This window comes from Nomascus leucogenys, chromosome 10 (assembly GCF_006542625.1).
Source record: "Nomascus leucogenys isolate Asia chromosome 10, Asia_NLE_v1, whole genome shotgun sequence".
Taxonomy (NCBI): domain Eukaryota; kingdom Metazoa; phylum Chordata; class Mammalia; order Primates; family Hylobatidae; genus Nomascus; species Nomascus leucogenys.
This window is the reverse complement of record NC_044390.1, coordinates 16,133,103-16,149,100: the sequence shown is the minus strand read 5'-3', so window position 1 is coordinate 16,149,100 and position 15,998 is coordinate 16,133,103. Positions and strand designations below refer to the sequence as shown.

The following is a 15,998-nucleotide window of genomic DNA, read 5'->3' as shown; positions in this document are numbered from 1 at the left end:
TCCCAAGTTCAAGCGATTCCCCTGCCTCAGCCTCCCGAGTAGCTGGGATTACAGGCACCTGCCACCACGCCCGGCTAATTTTTGTATTTTTAGTAGAGACGGGGTTTCACCATGTTGGCCAGGCTGGTTTTGAACTCCTGACCTCAAGTGATCTGCCAGCCTCGGCCTCCCAAAGTGCTGGGATTACGGGCGCGAGTCACTGCGCAGGGCCAATAACAGCTATTATTATTATTCAGGGTGGAACTTAGGCATGCTATTTTGCTTAGTTAAATCAACAGTCATGTTTTTGCTTATTGTGCAGCTCCCTGTGAAGAATACGCTTCCTTTGCCAACCATACCCAGAGCTGGCTCACAGTGGGGGCTAAATAACTCTCTTCATACCTGACCCATCCCAGAACAGAGCCTGAACCTCTGCTCTCTGCCTCCTCTTCTTATTTACAGCATCACTTTATACATCAATACAAATGATCAGCCTCTTGGGACCATCGTGCATTATCTCCTTGGTTGGGAAAAAATTGTCAACTCAAGTTATAAAGTATCTTTATAAATTTAATAAGAATGAGATGTCCAATGATGGTGATGAGAATGACAGCTAAGAATTATATACTGACTACTATGTGAGGGGCACCGTTCTGAGTGCTATCCAGATATTTACTCATTTGAATACCGTAACAACCTATGTGGCAGGTTACTACTATCATCATCTTATTTTCATAGGTAAGAAAACTGAAGTACTGAGAAGTTAGGTAACTTCCCCACAGGTCTCACAGCTGATAAGTAGTGGGGTTGGAACTTTAACCTACATATTTAGGTCCAGGGTCCATGTTTTTAGCCACACAGCTATATGGCATATATAGAAATAATTCTGAGATGGCTAGAGCCAAAAACTGGCTGAAACCTTTAAAAGAAAAACGTAGTAACTAAAAGTCTGACCAGCCTGGGCAACATGGTGAAACCCTGTCTCTACTAAAAATACAAAAAATTATCCAGGCGTGGTGGTGCAGGCCTGTAGTCCCAGCTACTCAGAGTCTGAGGTAGGAGAATCACCTGAACCCAGGAAGTCAAGGTTGCAATGAGCAGTGATAGCATCACTGCACTCCAGCCTGGGTAACAAGAGACCGTGTCTCAAAAAAAAAAAAAAAAAAATTACGCGCCCCCTTCTAACCCAGCTCTTTCTCCATGGTGCTTACTGCCATCTGACCTGCTCTATTTTCCTGCTTGTTTGTCTGTCTCTCTGGAATGTAACAGCAAGGATTTTCACTATTTTGTTTACTATTGTTCCCGCACAAAGCAGTCACACAACAAATATCTGTTGAATGAATAAATGAATGAATATGTCCTCAAACCCTTTTTCTGGAAGTTGGGAGCAAACATGAAGTAGAAAAAATATGTGGAAATCTTAATATGAAAATTTTTGCACTTACTTGGCACAGCGTACCCAGTGTGTATGTCGATACAAGGAATATAGGAAGCGCTGGCGATACATGCTCCATACTTTTATGGATTTGTCTTCAGAAGCTGTAGCTAGAAGCTGGCCATCAGCTGAAAAGTCTACATTTCGAACTGGAGCTGTATGAGCTTTAAATTCTGAGAATTTTCCTCTCCTGGAAATAAACAGTTTAATATTTATAACTCATTTGATTTAATTATAGTTAATACTTAATCACAATGCAGACTTTGAAACATAAAATAGTTTAAATAAAATGGTTTAACTCTTGTAAAACCTAACAAAAGTAGGAAAGGGCTATGTTGTACTGTACTCTTCAACAACACTGAAATTTCCATGAAATTTCAGGTGTTGAGAACTGAAGGGCAGAAAAGAATAGAAAAAAAAGGATGGAGAAAATAATGTGAGGCGTGTGAGAAGTAGAAAACCTTAAAATGGGAGCAGGCTAGATAGCGTTAGAGTTACAAGATGATATGTGGTAAATGCTACTTTGTGTCAGTGTTCCCAAGTTGCCAAGGCATTTTCACCTTACATTGTATCTACAACTTAGAAATTTTCCCATTTAGAAAATCATATTGATACTCAAGATACCCTGTGGGGAAAATTGTCATAAATGCTTGAAAAACATCAGGCAACAGAATTTAGTTGGCCACAATATATGTGTCTCAGATGTTCAAATGTTCACACTGATCTCCCATACACCTGCACCTCATCCTGTGTTTTGCTACCTTGGCTGGTCAGAGTGACATCCGCCTGTGTCCAAGCCAGAAGCCTGAAGTCACACTCAACTCCTCCCGCCTCCTCTCCCACATCCAGTAAGTTAGCAAACCATATCATCCTCACTTCCTAAATATCTTCTGAATCCTCCTCTTCTATGTCGGCTCTGCGTGCCTTAAGGTAGATATATCCTCAACATCCTTCACCTAGGTTATTGCAAAAGCCTCTTAACTGGTCTCCCTGCTCTAATCTTTTGTCCCCTGCCAGTCACCTACATATTGTGCTTATTACCTTGCTAAGAGCGTAACTCCAAGCATGTAAATCCCAGTGTAAATGTGTCACTGGCTCTTCTCCAAAAGAAAGCACAATGCCCAAGTGCTTTGGTGAGGCATCCTGCCACTCACACTGAACTTTGTACTCAGAACAGTCACAGCCGTTCAAACACACCCCTGCCTTTGCACTTACTGCTTTCTCAGGCTGGACTATTTCCCCCATCCCCAGACTCCTTTGGCCAAGCCAGACAGGCTTAATGGCTCCCTATTTGCTACAACGATTTTGCTTACTACATTATACAGTGACTTTTTAAAGAATGATTTGTCTCCTCTTAAGCAGTACATTTCTGAAGAACAGGAATGATGATTTATTCATCTCTATGAGACTAGCATCTAGCAATATGTCAAGCACATAAAAAGAACTCAATACATGTTGAATTCCACTCGGAACAGTCAATAAAGGCTCGTAGATCCAACCTGGCTTACCCTTCCAGTGGTCTGTAGGGAGGAAAGGTGACTTTATCATAAATTTCCATCACCTGACATATGATATTACTCAGGAAAAACTGAAATACTTATTAAACAAAAATTAGGAGGGAGCATCCAGGGACTAGCTCAGTGAAGTTTCAAGGGTAAATTTCATGAGTGGAAATCAGGAGTATATTTTGGCCTGAATCCAAACATAATGCCTAGCGAAAACAAAGAAAAGAAAAGGCATCTGCAATGACAGGGAAGCTAAGAGACAGACCATCAGTATCATCAAAATCTGCCCTGATTTTTAGTTCTGCACTCTCCACTCCAGCAGGCTGTTCGTTTGCTTCCTTTCTAAAAGGCTGTCCTCTCAGCCATAGGCGAAACCAAGCACCGGATCCAGTCTCAACAGGAAACACAGAAGAAACCAAGATAGGAGTGCCTTGTGTTTATTGTGCTGGTGCCTAACTGGTTTCTAGTTCCTCATCTTAACTTAATATAGGTTCTCTCCCTCCTACATATTTACTTGCCCTTTCAGCTAAATTCTCTTGACTGCCCACTGTGACCAACTCTGGGCCAGACTTGCTTTCAGGCTTGCTCCTACCTATTCTTATTTATTTTTTGAAACATGTTCTCTTTCTGTCACACATGCTAGAATACAGTGGTGCAATCACTACTCACTGCAGCTCAAACTCCTGCGCTCAAGAGATCCTCCCTCCTCAGCCTCCTGAGGAGCTAGGACTATAGGTGTGCTAATTTTATTTTATTTTTTTTTTATTTTTTATAGAGACAGGGTCTCGCTATGTTGCCCATGCTGGTCTTGAACTCTTGGCCTCAAGTGATCCTCCTGCCTCAGCCTCCCAAAGTGCTGGAATTACAGGTGCGAGCCATGCCCCCAGCCTCTCCCTATTCTTTCTTTGCCTTCTGGTCACCAGCTGTGGTGTCTGTCTGCAAATATGGCTGCCAATACTCATCTCATCCCTGTACATGCATGTCTCTCCGCTTCACAAAAGGTGAAGTCTGTTTATTTCCCCTCCCTTTGAGGGGAGGTGTTGTGACTTTTGAGGGGAGGTGTTGTGAGAGGAGGTGTTGTGACTCATCTCGTCCCTGTACACGCATGTCTCTCTGCTTCAAAGGAGGTGGAGTCTGTTTATTTCTCCTCCCTTTGGGCTGGTATTGTGACTTGACTTTGAGCAACAGAACGTGGCAGAAGTGACACTGCAAGTTTCAGGCCTAGTTCTTAATTGGTCTAGCAGCTTCTGGTTTGATTCTCCTGGAACCCAGCTGTCATGCTGTGAGAAAACTACAGGTTATCCTGCTGGAGAGAGGGCACATGGAGAACCAAGATGCCATTGCCACAGCCCGCACCAAGGCCCCAGGCATACGAATGAGGAACAGAGCCCATCTACTCATCTGCCAGCTCTGTGAAGCTGCATGAGTAATCTCAGCCTGCACCATATAAGCAAAAGAACCATCCAGACAACCCACAGAATTGTGACAAATCATTGTTTCTGTAGTAAGGTACTAAGGTTTTGCGACTGTCATACAGCAATAGATAACTGACACATCATCTTCCTTCCCGTTGCCACGATCCACCATTATTGCTCTGTCCCTACTATGACATGATTTAGAAAGAGAAACTAGGGACACCTACACAAGCCTAATCATTGTATTTAGATGAGCTATGACAAATTAATGACTCAGTGAGCTTTTAGTTCATCTACCCTTATACAGCTTGTTCACTGACATTTCCTTGAATTAGTAAAGGGAGACTGAAGTTATGCTGTGCAGAAGATAGTAAAAAAGCTAGTTCTAAATTCTCAAAGTTAAGGGTTTTGGAACATGCTTCTCCTCTTGGACCCCAAACAAGTTCCTTGTCCCTTAAAATTCCCTGCTACATTGCCAGCCATTTTAACATGTCACTTCTCTTCAACAGTTTTCACTACCATTGGAATATATTCAGATTTCTCAGCATAGAGTTCCCCTTGGGTGGTGGCAGAAAAAAAGCACCCACTGGCATGGGAATGCCCATGAGCTTTCCTTCATTTGGGAGTGCCAGGGCCTGTTTAGTCACAGACTACAAGTCAAATCCTGCCACGACAGGGTCAAGGAAATACTCAAATTCTTATCTTCTAAAGCAGTGGTCCCCAATCTTTTTGGCACCAGAGACCAGTTCCACGGAAGACCATTTTTCCATGGGACCAGGGAGTCAGGGGGAAGGATGGATGATTTTGGGATGATTCAAGTGCATTACATTTATTATGTACTTTATTTGTATTATTATTATTATTATTATATTATTTTTGAGGAGTTTTGCTCTTTTCTGCCCAGGATGGAGTGCAATGGCACGATCTCGGCTCACTGCAACCTCCGCCTCCCAGGTTCAAGCAATTCTCTTGCCTCAGCCTCCCGAGTAGCTGGGATTACAGGTGCGTGACACCACGCCTGGCTAATTTTGTATTTTTAGTAGAGACGGGGTTTCACCATGTTGGCCAGGCTGGTCTCAGATTCCTGACCTCAGGTGATCCGCCTGCCTTGGCCTCCCAAAGTGCTGAGATTACAGGTGTGAGCCACTGAGCCCAGCCCTATTTCTATTATTATTACATACTCACTATAATGTAGAATCAATGGGAGCCCTGAGCTTGTTTTTCTGCAACTAGATGGTCCCATCCGGGTTGAGGGGAGACAGTGACAGATCATCAGGCATGAAATTCTCATATGGAGCGTGCAACCTAGATCCCTCGCATGCACAGTTCACAATAGGGTTTGTGCTCCTATGAGAATCTAATGCCGCTGCTGATCCGACAGAGGCAGAGCTCTGGCCTGGTTCCTAACAGGCCATGGACTGGTACTGGTCAGTGGCCCAGGGGTTGGGGATCTCTGCTCTGAAGTATTTATGGGGGGAAATGATATGATATGTAGGATTTTGTCTAAAAGTACTCCAGGGGAAAAAGTGAGGGGAGGTGTAGATCAAACAAGATGGGCAGAATCCTGACAACTGTTGAAGCTGATTGATGGGAATATGAGGGAGGGGAGTGATGCTATTCATTCTATTTTCATGTATGTTTGAAAATTTACAAACTTTAAAGCTTAAAAACATTTTTAAAAATCATGGCTCAATAATTACTTAAAATAGATGGGCCATTAGTTAGGGTTTGAAAAGTCTCTGTTACAGAGATTTGTTATAACGCATATGACCTTACACAAATCCAATGGTTTATACTTTTGTCAGAAATTTTCTTTAACAAGAAAATTCTGGACCCCGATAATGAGTGATACAAATCAAATCAAAGGCACAGGGTTTTCAATAGGGATCCAAGGGTCCTTGAAGGATCCATGAACAGGCGTTAGGAAGTTAATAAACTGTGAATTTTTGGTTAGACATACTGATGTGTATCATTCTGGGGAGATAGTCTAAAGCTTACCTCAGATCTACAAAGGGATTGATAGCTACCACTACTCCCTCAAAAAAACTTAAGACATATTAAGCATATTTCCATGGTAGGAAATAGTTTTCAAAAAGAAGACATAATTTTGAGGAAAAAATTATATGAATTAGTTTGACTTTACCACAAGGGCAGCATGCCTTGTATGTGACTGAGACTAATAGTGCAGGCAGCAGTGCATGAGCAGCAGCCGGGCTCAGCTTTCTTTCACATTTCCAAATCCAAAGGATATCAAGTGTTTATTTGTTTCTCTTACTTATCAGGAATCCAGAGTCTCACGGTTCTGTCTCGTGAGGCAGACGCCAATAAGTTTCCATGTGGAGAAAACTGCACGCTGGTTACAGCATCCTTGTGACCCACATATCTGTAAGCTCTAGCATGTGGCTTGAAATTCCATAGCATGAGAAAGGTATCCCAAGAAGCAGTAGCTATCAAGAAATAGAAGAACAAAACCACTGTTTGTTAAAATGCAAACATAGGTGTGTCTCATTACAATGAGCAGCATATCTAATAACAAGGTGTCCAGGTAATAGAGGGGCTGGAGGTTGTAAGGCTGCCCAGGTAATAGCCAAATTACTTTTTAAAGGTACTCAAAAGTACATCACTAATATGCAAGCTTGGCTGTGTCCTATGTAAGCACACAGCAGGATGACTGGCCCCATATTCGATTAGCGCTCAGTAACTTTATTTACTAGAAGGCCGCAGCATAGTGTAACAGAGGGTACACAGGACTAAGAGTCAGTTTTGTTTCTAACTCTGGGTAATGGAAAGCTAGTTAACCTCTGTGTCATGATGTCATGAGGACTGAATGTTTTTCCTAAGGGGGTGGATGAGATAATTTTTCAAACTGTTTATGTGGAAATAATTTCACACTTACAGAAAAGTTACAAGAATAGTATGAATAACACTAATATGCCTTTTACGCAAATCTACTTGTTAATGTTTTGCTTCATTTGGTTTGTAATTTGCTCTGTACTTGTTTCTCCTTGTACATGAACACACATAAACCCACACACACAAACACATACATATTTTTTTTTCCTGAACCATTTAGGAGTAAGTTATGCAACTCAAGGCATCTTTATTCCTAAATACTTCAGTGTGTTTTTCCTAAGATTTAGGACAGTCTCTTAACACACCATAGCACAGTTAGCAGCTTCATGAAGCTGATTATTAAAGATGCAATATTTTAATCTACCAACTATACTTTATCAACTGATCCAGTAATACTTTTATAGCTGGATAAGATGATCTTATTAGTCTCTTTCTGCTCTATAATTTAATGGCATTTGATGATTAATAAAAGAATTAATAAAAGAATCGTGTGTGTCAGACAACAGTTTAAGGATTTACCAAAAGGAAAACAGATGCAATCAATGGTGGAAATAATTGCCTTGACAAAGAATGAACAAATAAACAAATGAAAGGTAGATCTAACTCTTGCCTAAAAAACAAATTTTATTATATGCATGTAGCCCTAGAATGGCCCCAATAATAGGAAGTAGGTCAATAAGAATCACTAAATCTGGATTGTAGAGTGCTTAGAAAAAAATGTAATGTTATAAACTTGAACACAATTAGTATCACTGTTAGAGAAACATAGGGCCTGGCTATATAAAGTCACTGAAACCTATGTTCTTTTGCCAACATACAAAGTTCATTTGGGCTCAGCCCATGCATTATTTCCATGTAAAACAGTTAAAGTGAGTTCAGCTACAATATTGCTTAGCAGCCCCTTTTTAAAAAAATACAAAAAGTTAATATTCCACCAGAGCTTATCCAAATTACTAAAGATTTATAGCAGAGTCAGAATTATCCAAGGCTAATGTAGACAGAGCAAGGAAAACAATGAGTTATCATATGTAATAAACTCAGGACACTACTTGAGTTCTGTGTATCATGCTGCAAACGAGATACACAAAAGCAAGTAAGATACAATCCCTTCTCTCAAAGAATCACATAGTAGGGAAGACAGCATTAATAATACACAGATACAGAGGACTTTTATTTATTATTTACTCATCAATGTTAGGGGGGCTGATTGGGTGGTCCATTCTGAGGAAAGGACATTTGAGCAGAGAGGTGAGTGAAATAGGGAGCGATCCTGGCTGAGACATGGAGAAAGAGTACTCTGAGCACAGGAATCCCTGTGCAAAAGCACCTGGAAGAATGAGGAATGGCAAGGAGGTCAGCGTTTCCACAGTAGACAGGAGAGAAGAGACCGGTAGGAGGAAAGCTGAAAAGGGGGCAGATGGAGGAGGAGAAGCCATGGTGGGAGGTGTGTCTTCTTCTTCTAAAGTGAAATGTGCCATTATCCTAAGCGAATTAATGCAGGAACAGAAAACCAAATACCATATGTTCTCATTTACAAGTGAGAGCTGAACAGTAGGTACACTGGACATAAAGATGGCAACAATAGCCACTGGGGACTACTAGAAGAGGGAGGAAAGGAGCGGGGAAAGGTTTGAAAAACTATTGAGAACAATGCTCACTACCTGGGTGATGGGATCAATTGTATCCCAAATCTCAGCATCATGGAGTAAACCTATGTAACAAACCTACACATGTACTCCCTGAATCTAAAATAAAAGCTGAAATTATTGAAAGAAAAAAAAACCTGCGATGGGAAACTACTCTAGATTTTGAGCAGGGGGAATCTCATGATCTGGTTTAAGAACACTGTCACGAACAGTGTCACTTTGACAATAAGGAAAGGATTTTCTTTTAATCGTGTTCTCAAAGGAGGGCAATAAATTATAGAAAGAAATAAAAAATAAAACAACTGTGGTGGGTCAACTGGATATTCATAAGGAAGAAAATTAATCTTGACTCCTACACTTTATACCACATACAAAAGTTAATTCCACGTAGAATATATATCTAAATGTGGTACGTAAAACCGTAAGCTTTTAGAAGAGAACACAGAATATCTTCATGACCTTGGGGTAGGCAAATACTGCTTTAAAAAGACATGAACGTGTTTGTTGAGGGCGGAGCCAATGGCCGGGAAGTGTTGTTGGCGCATGCCTCCCGGATTCCAGCTCTCGCGGCCGTCGCCTTTGACTTAAGTGTGTTGCTTGGGCGCCGCCTGGTAGTCCGGCGGTTCATTTCTTGTTCGGCCACCTGGAGCAAGAAGTCTGTGTGGGCTTCCACCTCAGACACCTGCGCTAGCTCAGCGGGGCCGGAACATGGCTGCGTCGGGTCTGGATCATCTCAGAAATGGCTACAGAAGAAGATTTTGTCGACCTTCCAGGGCACGTGACATTAACACAGAGCAAGGCCAGAATGTTCTGGAAATCTTACAAGGCTGTTTTGAAGAAAAAAGTCTTGCCAATGATTTTAGCACAAATTCTACAAAATCAGTGCTTAATTCAACATGCAAAATAAAAGACACTTGTATGCAGTCACCAAGCAAAGAGTGCCAGAAACCACATCCAAAGTCAGTTCCACTTTCTTCAAGGAAGAAAGAAGCCTTTCTGCAGTTTGTTGTAGAACCAAGTGAAGCCACCAACAGATCAGTTCAGGCCCATGAAGTTCGTCAGAAAATTCTGGCAACTGATGTTGGTTCCAAAAATACACCTGACTCGAAAAAAATGTCAAGTAGAAACATAAATGATCATCACAGTGAAGCTGATGAAGAATTTTACTTATCTGTTGGCTCACCTTCTGTTCTCTTGGATGCAAAAACATCTGTATTGCAAAATGTTATTCCATCTAGTGCCCAAAAGAGAGAGACTTACACTTTTGAAAATTCAGTAAATATGCTGCCTTCAAGTACAGAGGTGTCACTTAAAACCAAAAAAAGGTTAAACTTTGAAGATAAAGTAAATTTAAGGAAAATAGAAATAGATAATAAAGTATCAGATGAAGAGGATAAAACATCAGAAGGACAAGAAAGAAAACCATCAGGATCATCTCAGAATAGAATACGAGATTCGGAATATGAAATTCAATGACAAGCTAAAAAAAGTTTTTCAACATTGTTTTTAGAAACAGTAAAATGAGAAAGTGAATCCAGTTACATATCCATTGTCAGGCATGGAGCAATAGCTCCACCTCATTCGTGTCCTCCCGATGATATGAAGTTGATAGAGGATGAATTTATAATTGATGAGCCAGATCAAAGTTTTGCCAGTAGATCTTGGATTACTATACCAAGAAAGGCAGGGCCTCTGAAACAAAGCACCATATCCCCAGCTGAGAGCACTGCACTCCTTCAAGATAGAAAGTCAAGAGAAAAGTATCATAATATATTAGCTAAGACTTTGGCAAATGACAAACATTTCCATAAACCTCACCTAGTAGAGACATCTCAGCCCTCTGATAAAACAGTACTGGATACAAGTTATGCTTTGACAGGTGAAACAGAAAATGACTGTAGATCTACAAAATATGAAATGTATTCCAAGAATGCAGAAAAATCATCTAGAAGCAAAAGGACTATAAAACAAAACCAGAGAAGAAAATTTATGGCTAAACCGGCTGACGAACAGCTTGATGTGGGACAGTCTAAAGATGAAAACATACATACGTCACATATTACCTAAGACAAATTTCAAAGAAATTCAGACAGAAATATGGAAGAGCGCGAAGAGATGGGAAATGATTGTGCCTCCAAAAAACAGATGCCACCTGTGGGAAGCAAGAAAAGTAGCACTAGAAAAGATAAGGAAGAATCTAAAAAGCAGCACTTTTCCAGTGAGTCCAAGAACAAACTTGTACCTGAAGAAGTGACTTCAACTGTCACAAGAAGTCGAAGAATTTCCAGGCATCCATCTAATTGGTGGGTGGTAAAATCAGAGGAGAGTCCTGTTTATAGCAATTCGTCAATAAGAAATGCATTACCAGTGCATCACACCAGTAGGCAAAAATCTGCTAAGAAAACAAATCAGTCATCTAAGAATATTGGGAAAAAAACTATTCCACTTAAAAGGCAGAAGACAGCAACTAAAGACAGCCAAAGAGTACAGAAGTTTTTAAATGCTAAAGGTTCTGGAGGTATCATTGGTCATGATGAAATTTCCAGTTGTTCGCTGAGTGAGCCATTGGAAAGTGATGAGGCAGACTTGGCTAAGAAGAAAAATCTGGATTGTTCTAGATCTACAGGAAGCTCAAAGAATGAAGATAATATTATTACTGCACAAAATGTTCCCCTAAAGCCTCAGACCAGTGGATATACATGTAATACACCAACAGAGTCAAACTTGGATTCTGGAGAGCATAAGGCTTCAGTTTTAGAGCAAAGTGGACCTTCCAGGCTCAATAATAATTATTTAATGTCTGGAAAGAATAACAATGATGTGGATGATGAGGAAGTTCATGGAAGTTCAGATGACTCAAAACGATCTAAAGTGAGGCCGGGCGCGGTGGCTCACGCTTGTAATCCCAGCACTTTGGGAGGCTGAGGCGGGCGGATCACGAGGTCAGGAGATCGAGACCACGATGAAACCCCGTCTCTACTAAAAATACAAAAAATTAGCCGGGCGTGGTAGCAGGCGCCTGTAGTCCCAGCTACTCGGAGAGGCTGAGGCAGGAGAATGGCGTCAACCTGGGAGGCGGAGCTTGCAGTGAGCCGAGATTGCGCCACTGCACTCCAGCCTGGGCGACAGAGGGGGACTCCATCTCACAAAAAAAAAAAAAAAAAAAAAACAAAAAAAAAAACAAAAAAAAACGATCTAAAGTGATACCAAAGAACAGAATCCATCACAAACTAGTATTGCCCTCCAACACACCAAATGTTCGCAGGACCAAGAGAACACGTTTGAAACCTTTGGAGTACTGGCAAGGAGAGCAAATAGATTATCAAGGAAGGCCATCAGGAGGATTCGTGATTAGTGGAATATGATCTCCAGACAAAATATCGTCTAAAAGGAAGGCAAGAGAAAATATTGGAAAAGTTGACAAAAAAATCTAATAAGAAAAGGATCTGTCTTGATAACGATGAAAGAAGACTAGCTTAATGGCAAATCTAGGTATACCTCTTGGAGATCCTTTGCAGCCAACAAGGGAAAAGGACCCAGAAACAAGAGAGATTATTCTCATGGATCTTGTAAGGCCACAAGATACATATCAATTTTTTGTTAAGCATGGTGAGTTGAAGGTATGTAAGACATTGGATACATCCTTTTTTTCTACTGGGAAATTGATATTAGGACCACAAGAAGAAAAGGGAAAGCAGCATGTTGGATATATTGTTTTTTTATGTTAACTTTGGTGACCTTTTGTGTACTTTACATGAAACACCTTATATAATAAGTACTGGGGATTCGTTCTATGTTCCGTCAGGTAACTATTATAACATCAAAAATCTCCTGAATGAGGAAAGTGTTCTTCTTTTTACTCAGATAAAAAGATGAAAGATCAACCAACCTTAAATATTTGTGTGTATATATGTATATGTGAAAAACAGTTTGTATAGTTGGGACATTTGTCTTTGTAATTACTTGTGATGTTTTAAAATAAAAATTTTATTCATTTTTGTGAAAAAAGACATTAACGTTAATAAGTATAGAGGAAAAGAATGATAATTTGTACTGTGAAAAAATTAAGAAGTTTTGTTCACTGAGAGATACCACTAACCAAGTAGAAAAGCAAGCCACCAAGTGGCAAAGAAGATATTTACAACACATATATCCAACACACAACAAAGTGTGCATATACAGAATCTATAAATAATGCTACGAATCAGCCAGGAACAGTGGCTCATGCCTGTAATCCCAGCAATTTGAGACGCCAAGGTGAGAGGATCACTTGAGGACAGGAGTTTGAGACCAACCTGGGTAACATAATGAGACTCCATCTCTACAAAAAAATAAAATAAAATTTAAAAAGAATGCTACAAATCAATAAGAAAAAGGCACACTACCCAACAACAACAAAATAAATAGGCAAAGGACTTAAACAGGCACTTTGCAAAAGAAGATACCCATATGGTCAATAAACATATGAAAAGGTGCTCAATTCCATTAGTCATCACGAAAACGTAAATTAAAACCACAATGAGATATCTGTGCACACTCATCAGAATTATTACAATGAAAAAGATAAATAACACCAAATCTTGGTGAGGATGTAGAACAACTGGAATGCTCATATACTACTAGTGGTTATAACCACTTTGAAAATCTATTTTGAAATATCTATTGAAGCTGAATATATACTTAGTATTTGATTCAGCAATTCCACTCCTAGGAATATACCCACAGAAATTCTTACGTATGGTTAGCAAAAGACATGTACAGTGTTTGTGGCAATACTATTCACAATAGATCAAAGCTAGAAGCCCAACTATCCAAGTAAAACGAATACATAAACTGTGATATATTCATGTTGCATACCTACTGTGTTAAATTTTACTATATGAAGTTTAAGAAGGAGCAAAATTAACCTATGAAGTTAGAAGCAAATATAGTGATTATGTGGACGGCAGGGAGGGAGTATAGTGGCTGGAAGGGAACACAAGAGGAGACTTCCAGAGATGCTGGTAATGTTATGTTTCTCACTCTGGGTTTTGGTTAAATAAGCAGGTCACATTCTAAAGATTCATCAAGCTCTACAGTTATATGATTTGTGCAATTTTTGGAACATATCAATGCTTCAATAAAACATTTAGGAAAAAGCAGAAAACATCACTCTAGCTGTTGTGTGGAGAAGATACAAGGGGCAAGGGACAGATCTATTAGGAGGCTACTGCAATCATCCAGTCAGGAGAAAGCAGTGGTCTGGACTAGGCTAGGGGCCTTGGAAGGAGGAGAAAGAGTCAAAATCAAGATATACTGTAGAGTCTATGAGGCTTGCTAATGACTAGATGTGAGGGAGAGAAAAAGAGAAGATGCTAGAATTTTGGCCTGGGCACCCAAGTGAGTTTTAGTGCCATTTAATGAGATGGGAAAGACCAGAAGAGGAGATCTGAAGTGATACAGGATGGGGTGGACATAGTAAATTTGAGATGCCAATTAGACATACAAGTGAAAATGTCAAGTAGGAAGATGGATATACCCCCCTGGAGCCCAGGGAGAGGTTCTGACTGTGCAGTGTGGTGGTTAAAAGAACACCCTGTGAAATTAGAATCACTGTGTTCAAATCCATGCTGTCACTTACTGCTGTGTGCCCTTGGGCAAGTTATTCAACCTCTCTGTGCCCAGGATATTTCATTTGCAAAATGAGGTGTTGAAAGTATTAAAGGAAATAGTACTTGCAATTTATGCCTGCCACATGAAAATACTCAAATGTAGCTATTATTGCTAAAGTTTTCTCTGTTAGTAGTAGCTTAGAGAAAGTACTAAAGACTGTAAACTGGATGGGATCACTGAGGAAATCAGTATAGATAAAGAAGAGGTTGAGGACACTTAATGTTCAGATAAGGAAGAGCAAAGGAAGGAGCCACAAACAAAGTAGGAGAGGACAAGGACATTGTGGTGTCCAGGAAGAGAAGGAGCATTCCAAGAGAGTGACAAGTGTGTCAAATGAGGTATAGTAAAATCAGGCCTGATCAGGACCTGCTACATAATTTGCAGGGCCTAGTGCAAAACATAAATGTGAAGCTCTTATAGGAAAATAATTAAGAATTTCAGAAAAAAAAAAAAAGGCCTGGCGCAGTGGCTCAAGCCTGTAATCCCAGCACTTTGGGAGGCCGAGGTGGGCGGATCACGAGGTCAGGAGATCGAGACCATCCTGGCTAACACGGTGAAACGCCGTCTCTACTAAAAATACAAAAAATTCGCCGGGTATGTTGGCGGACACCTGTAGTCCCAGCTACTCGGGAGGCTGAGGCTGGAGAATGGCGTGAACCCGGGAGGCGGAGCTTGCAGTGAGCCGAGATCGCACCACTGCACTCCAGCCTGGGGGACAGAGCAAGACTCTGTCTCAAAAAAAAAAAAAAAAAAAAAAAAAAAAGAACTTCAGGACAATGATAGCATAGCATTAAACTAAGCATGGGGCCCTATGCAACTGTACAGGAGGTATACCCACAAAGCTGGCCCTGGGCCCAGGTTAGAGGAGGTTCCAGCTGGGCTTCCTGGGTCGAGTAGGGGCTCAGAAAGCTGTGAAACTCACTCATTTCCTGCATCAGGACTTACTTTGGTCCTGGATGAATAATATTGAAGATATATGCTTAAAATATTCCTAACATCAGAATTTGTCCATGTGTTTTCTTCCTCAAGAAAGTGGGATCAAAGCCAGAAAGGCATGGAATTAGAAGAAAATAGGAGGCTGGGCGTGGTGGCTCACGCCTGTAATCCTAGCACTTTGGGAGGCCCTGGTGGGTGGATCACGAGGTCAGGAGATTGAGACCATCCTGGCTAACACGGTGAAACCCCGTCTCTACTAAAAATACAAAAAATTAGCCGGGCGAGGTGGCGGGCGCCTGCAGTCCCAGCTACGCGGGAGGCTGAGGAAGGAGAATGGCGTGAACCCCGGGGGGCGGAGCCTGCAGTGAGCCGAGATCGCTCCACTGCATTCTAGCCTGGGCGACAGCAAGACTCCGTCTCAAAAAAAAAAAAAAAAAAAAAGAAGAAAATAGGAGGGAGTTAATACATATTATATAATATATATGACCCCCAAGGCAGCAGATCACTTCAGCCCAGAAGCCTGAGACCAGCTGGGCAACGTCTCGAAACCCTGTCTCTACAAAAAATACAAAAAAAT

At 40.9% G+C, this 15,998-nt stretch overlaps 1 protein-coding gene and 1 pseudogene across 8 annotated transcripts in view; one reads left to right on the top strand and one right to left on the bottom strand.

Moving 5' to 3' along the window:
- The window catches only part of POC1B (POC1 centriolar protein B), a 103,990-nt gene that overhangs the window by 68,791 nt on the left and 19,201 nt on the right, over positions 1-15,998 (bottom strand). For 7 of the 8 annotated variants that reach the window (XR_004031930.1, XM_004089153.3, XM_030819879.1 and 4 more), the window contains exons 3-4: positions 6,610-6,781; positions 1,425-1,604 (exon numbers count right to left, since the gene is read on the bottom strand). Coding sequence is in view for 7 of the 8 variants with exons in the window: in XM_004089153.3 (XP_004089201.1) it covers positions 1,425-1,604; positions 6,610-6,781 (352 nt within the window). In the remaining variant the exon portion in view is untranslated. The remainder of the gene's footprint in view (positions 1-1,424; positions 1,605-6,609; positions 6,782-15,998) is intronic. The other variant, XM_030819880.1, reaches the window with a different exon arrangement.
- Positions 9,515-12,709, top strand: LOC100590711 (annotated as a pseudogene).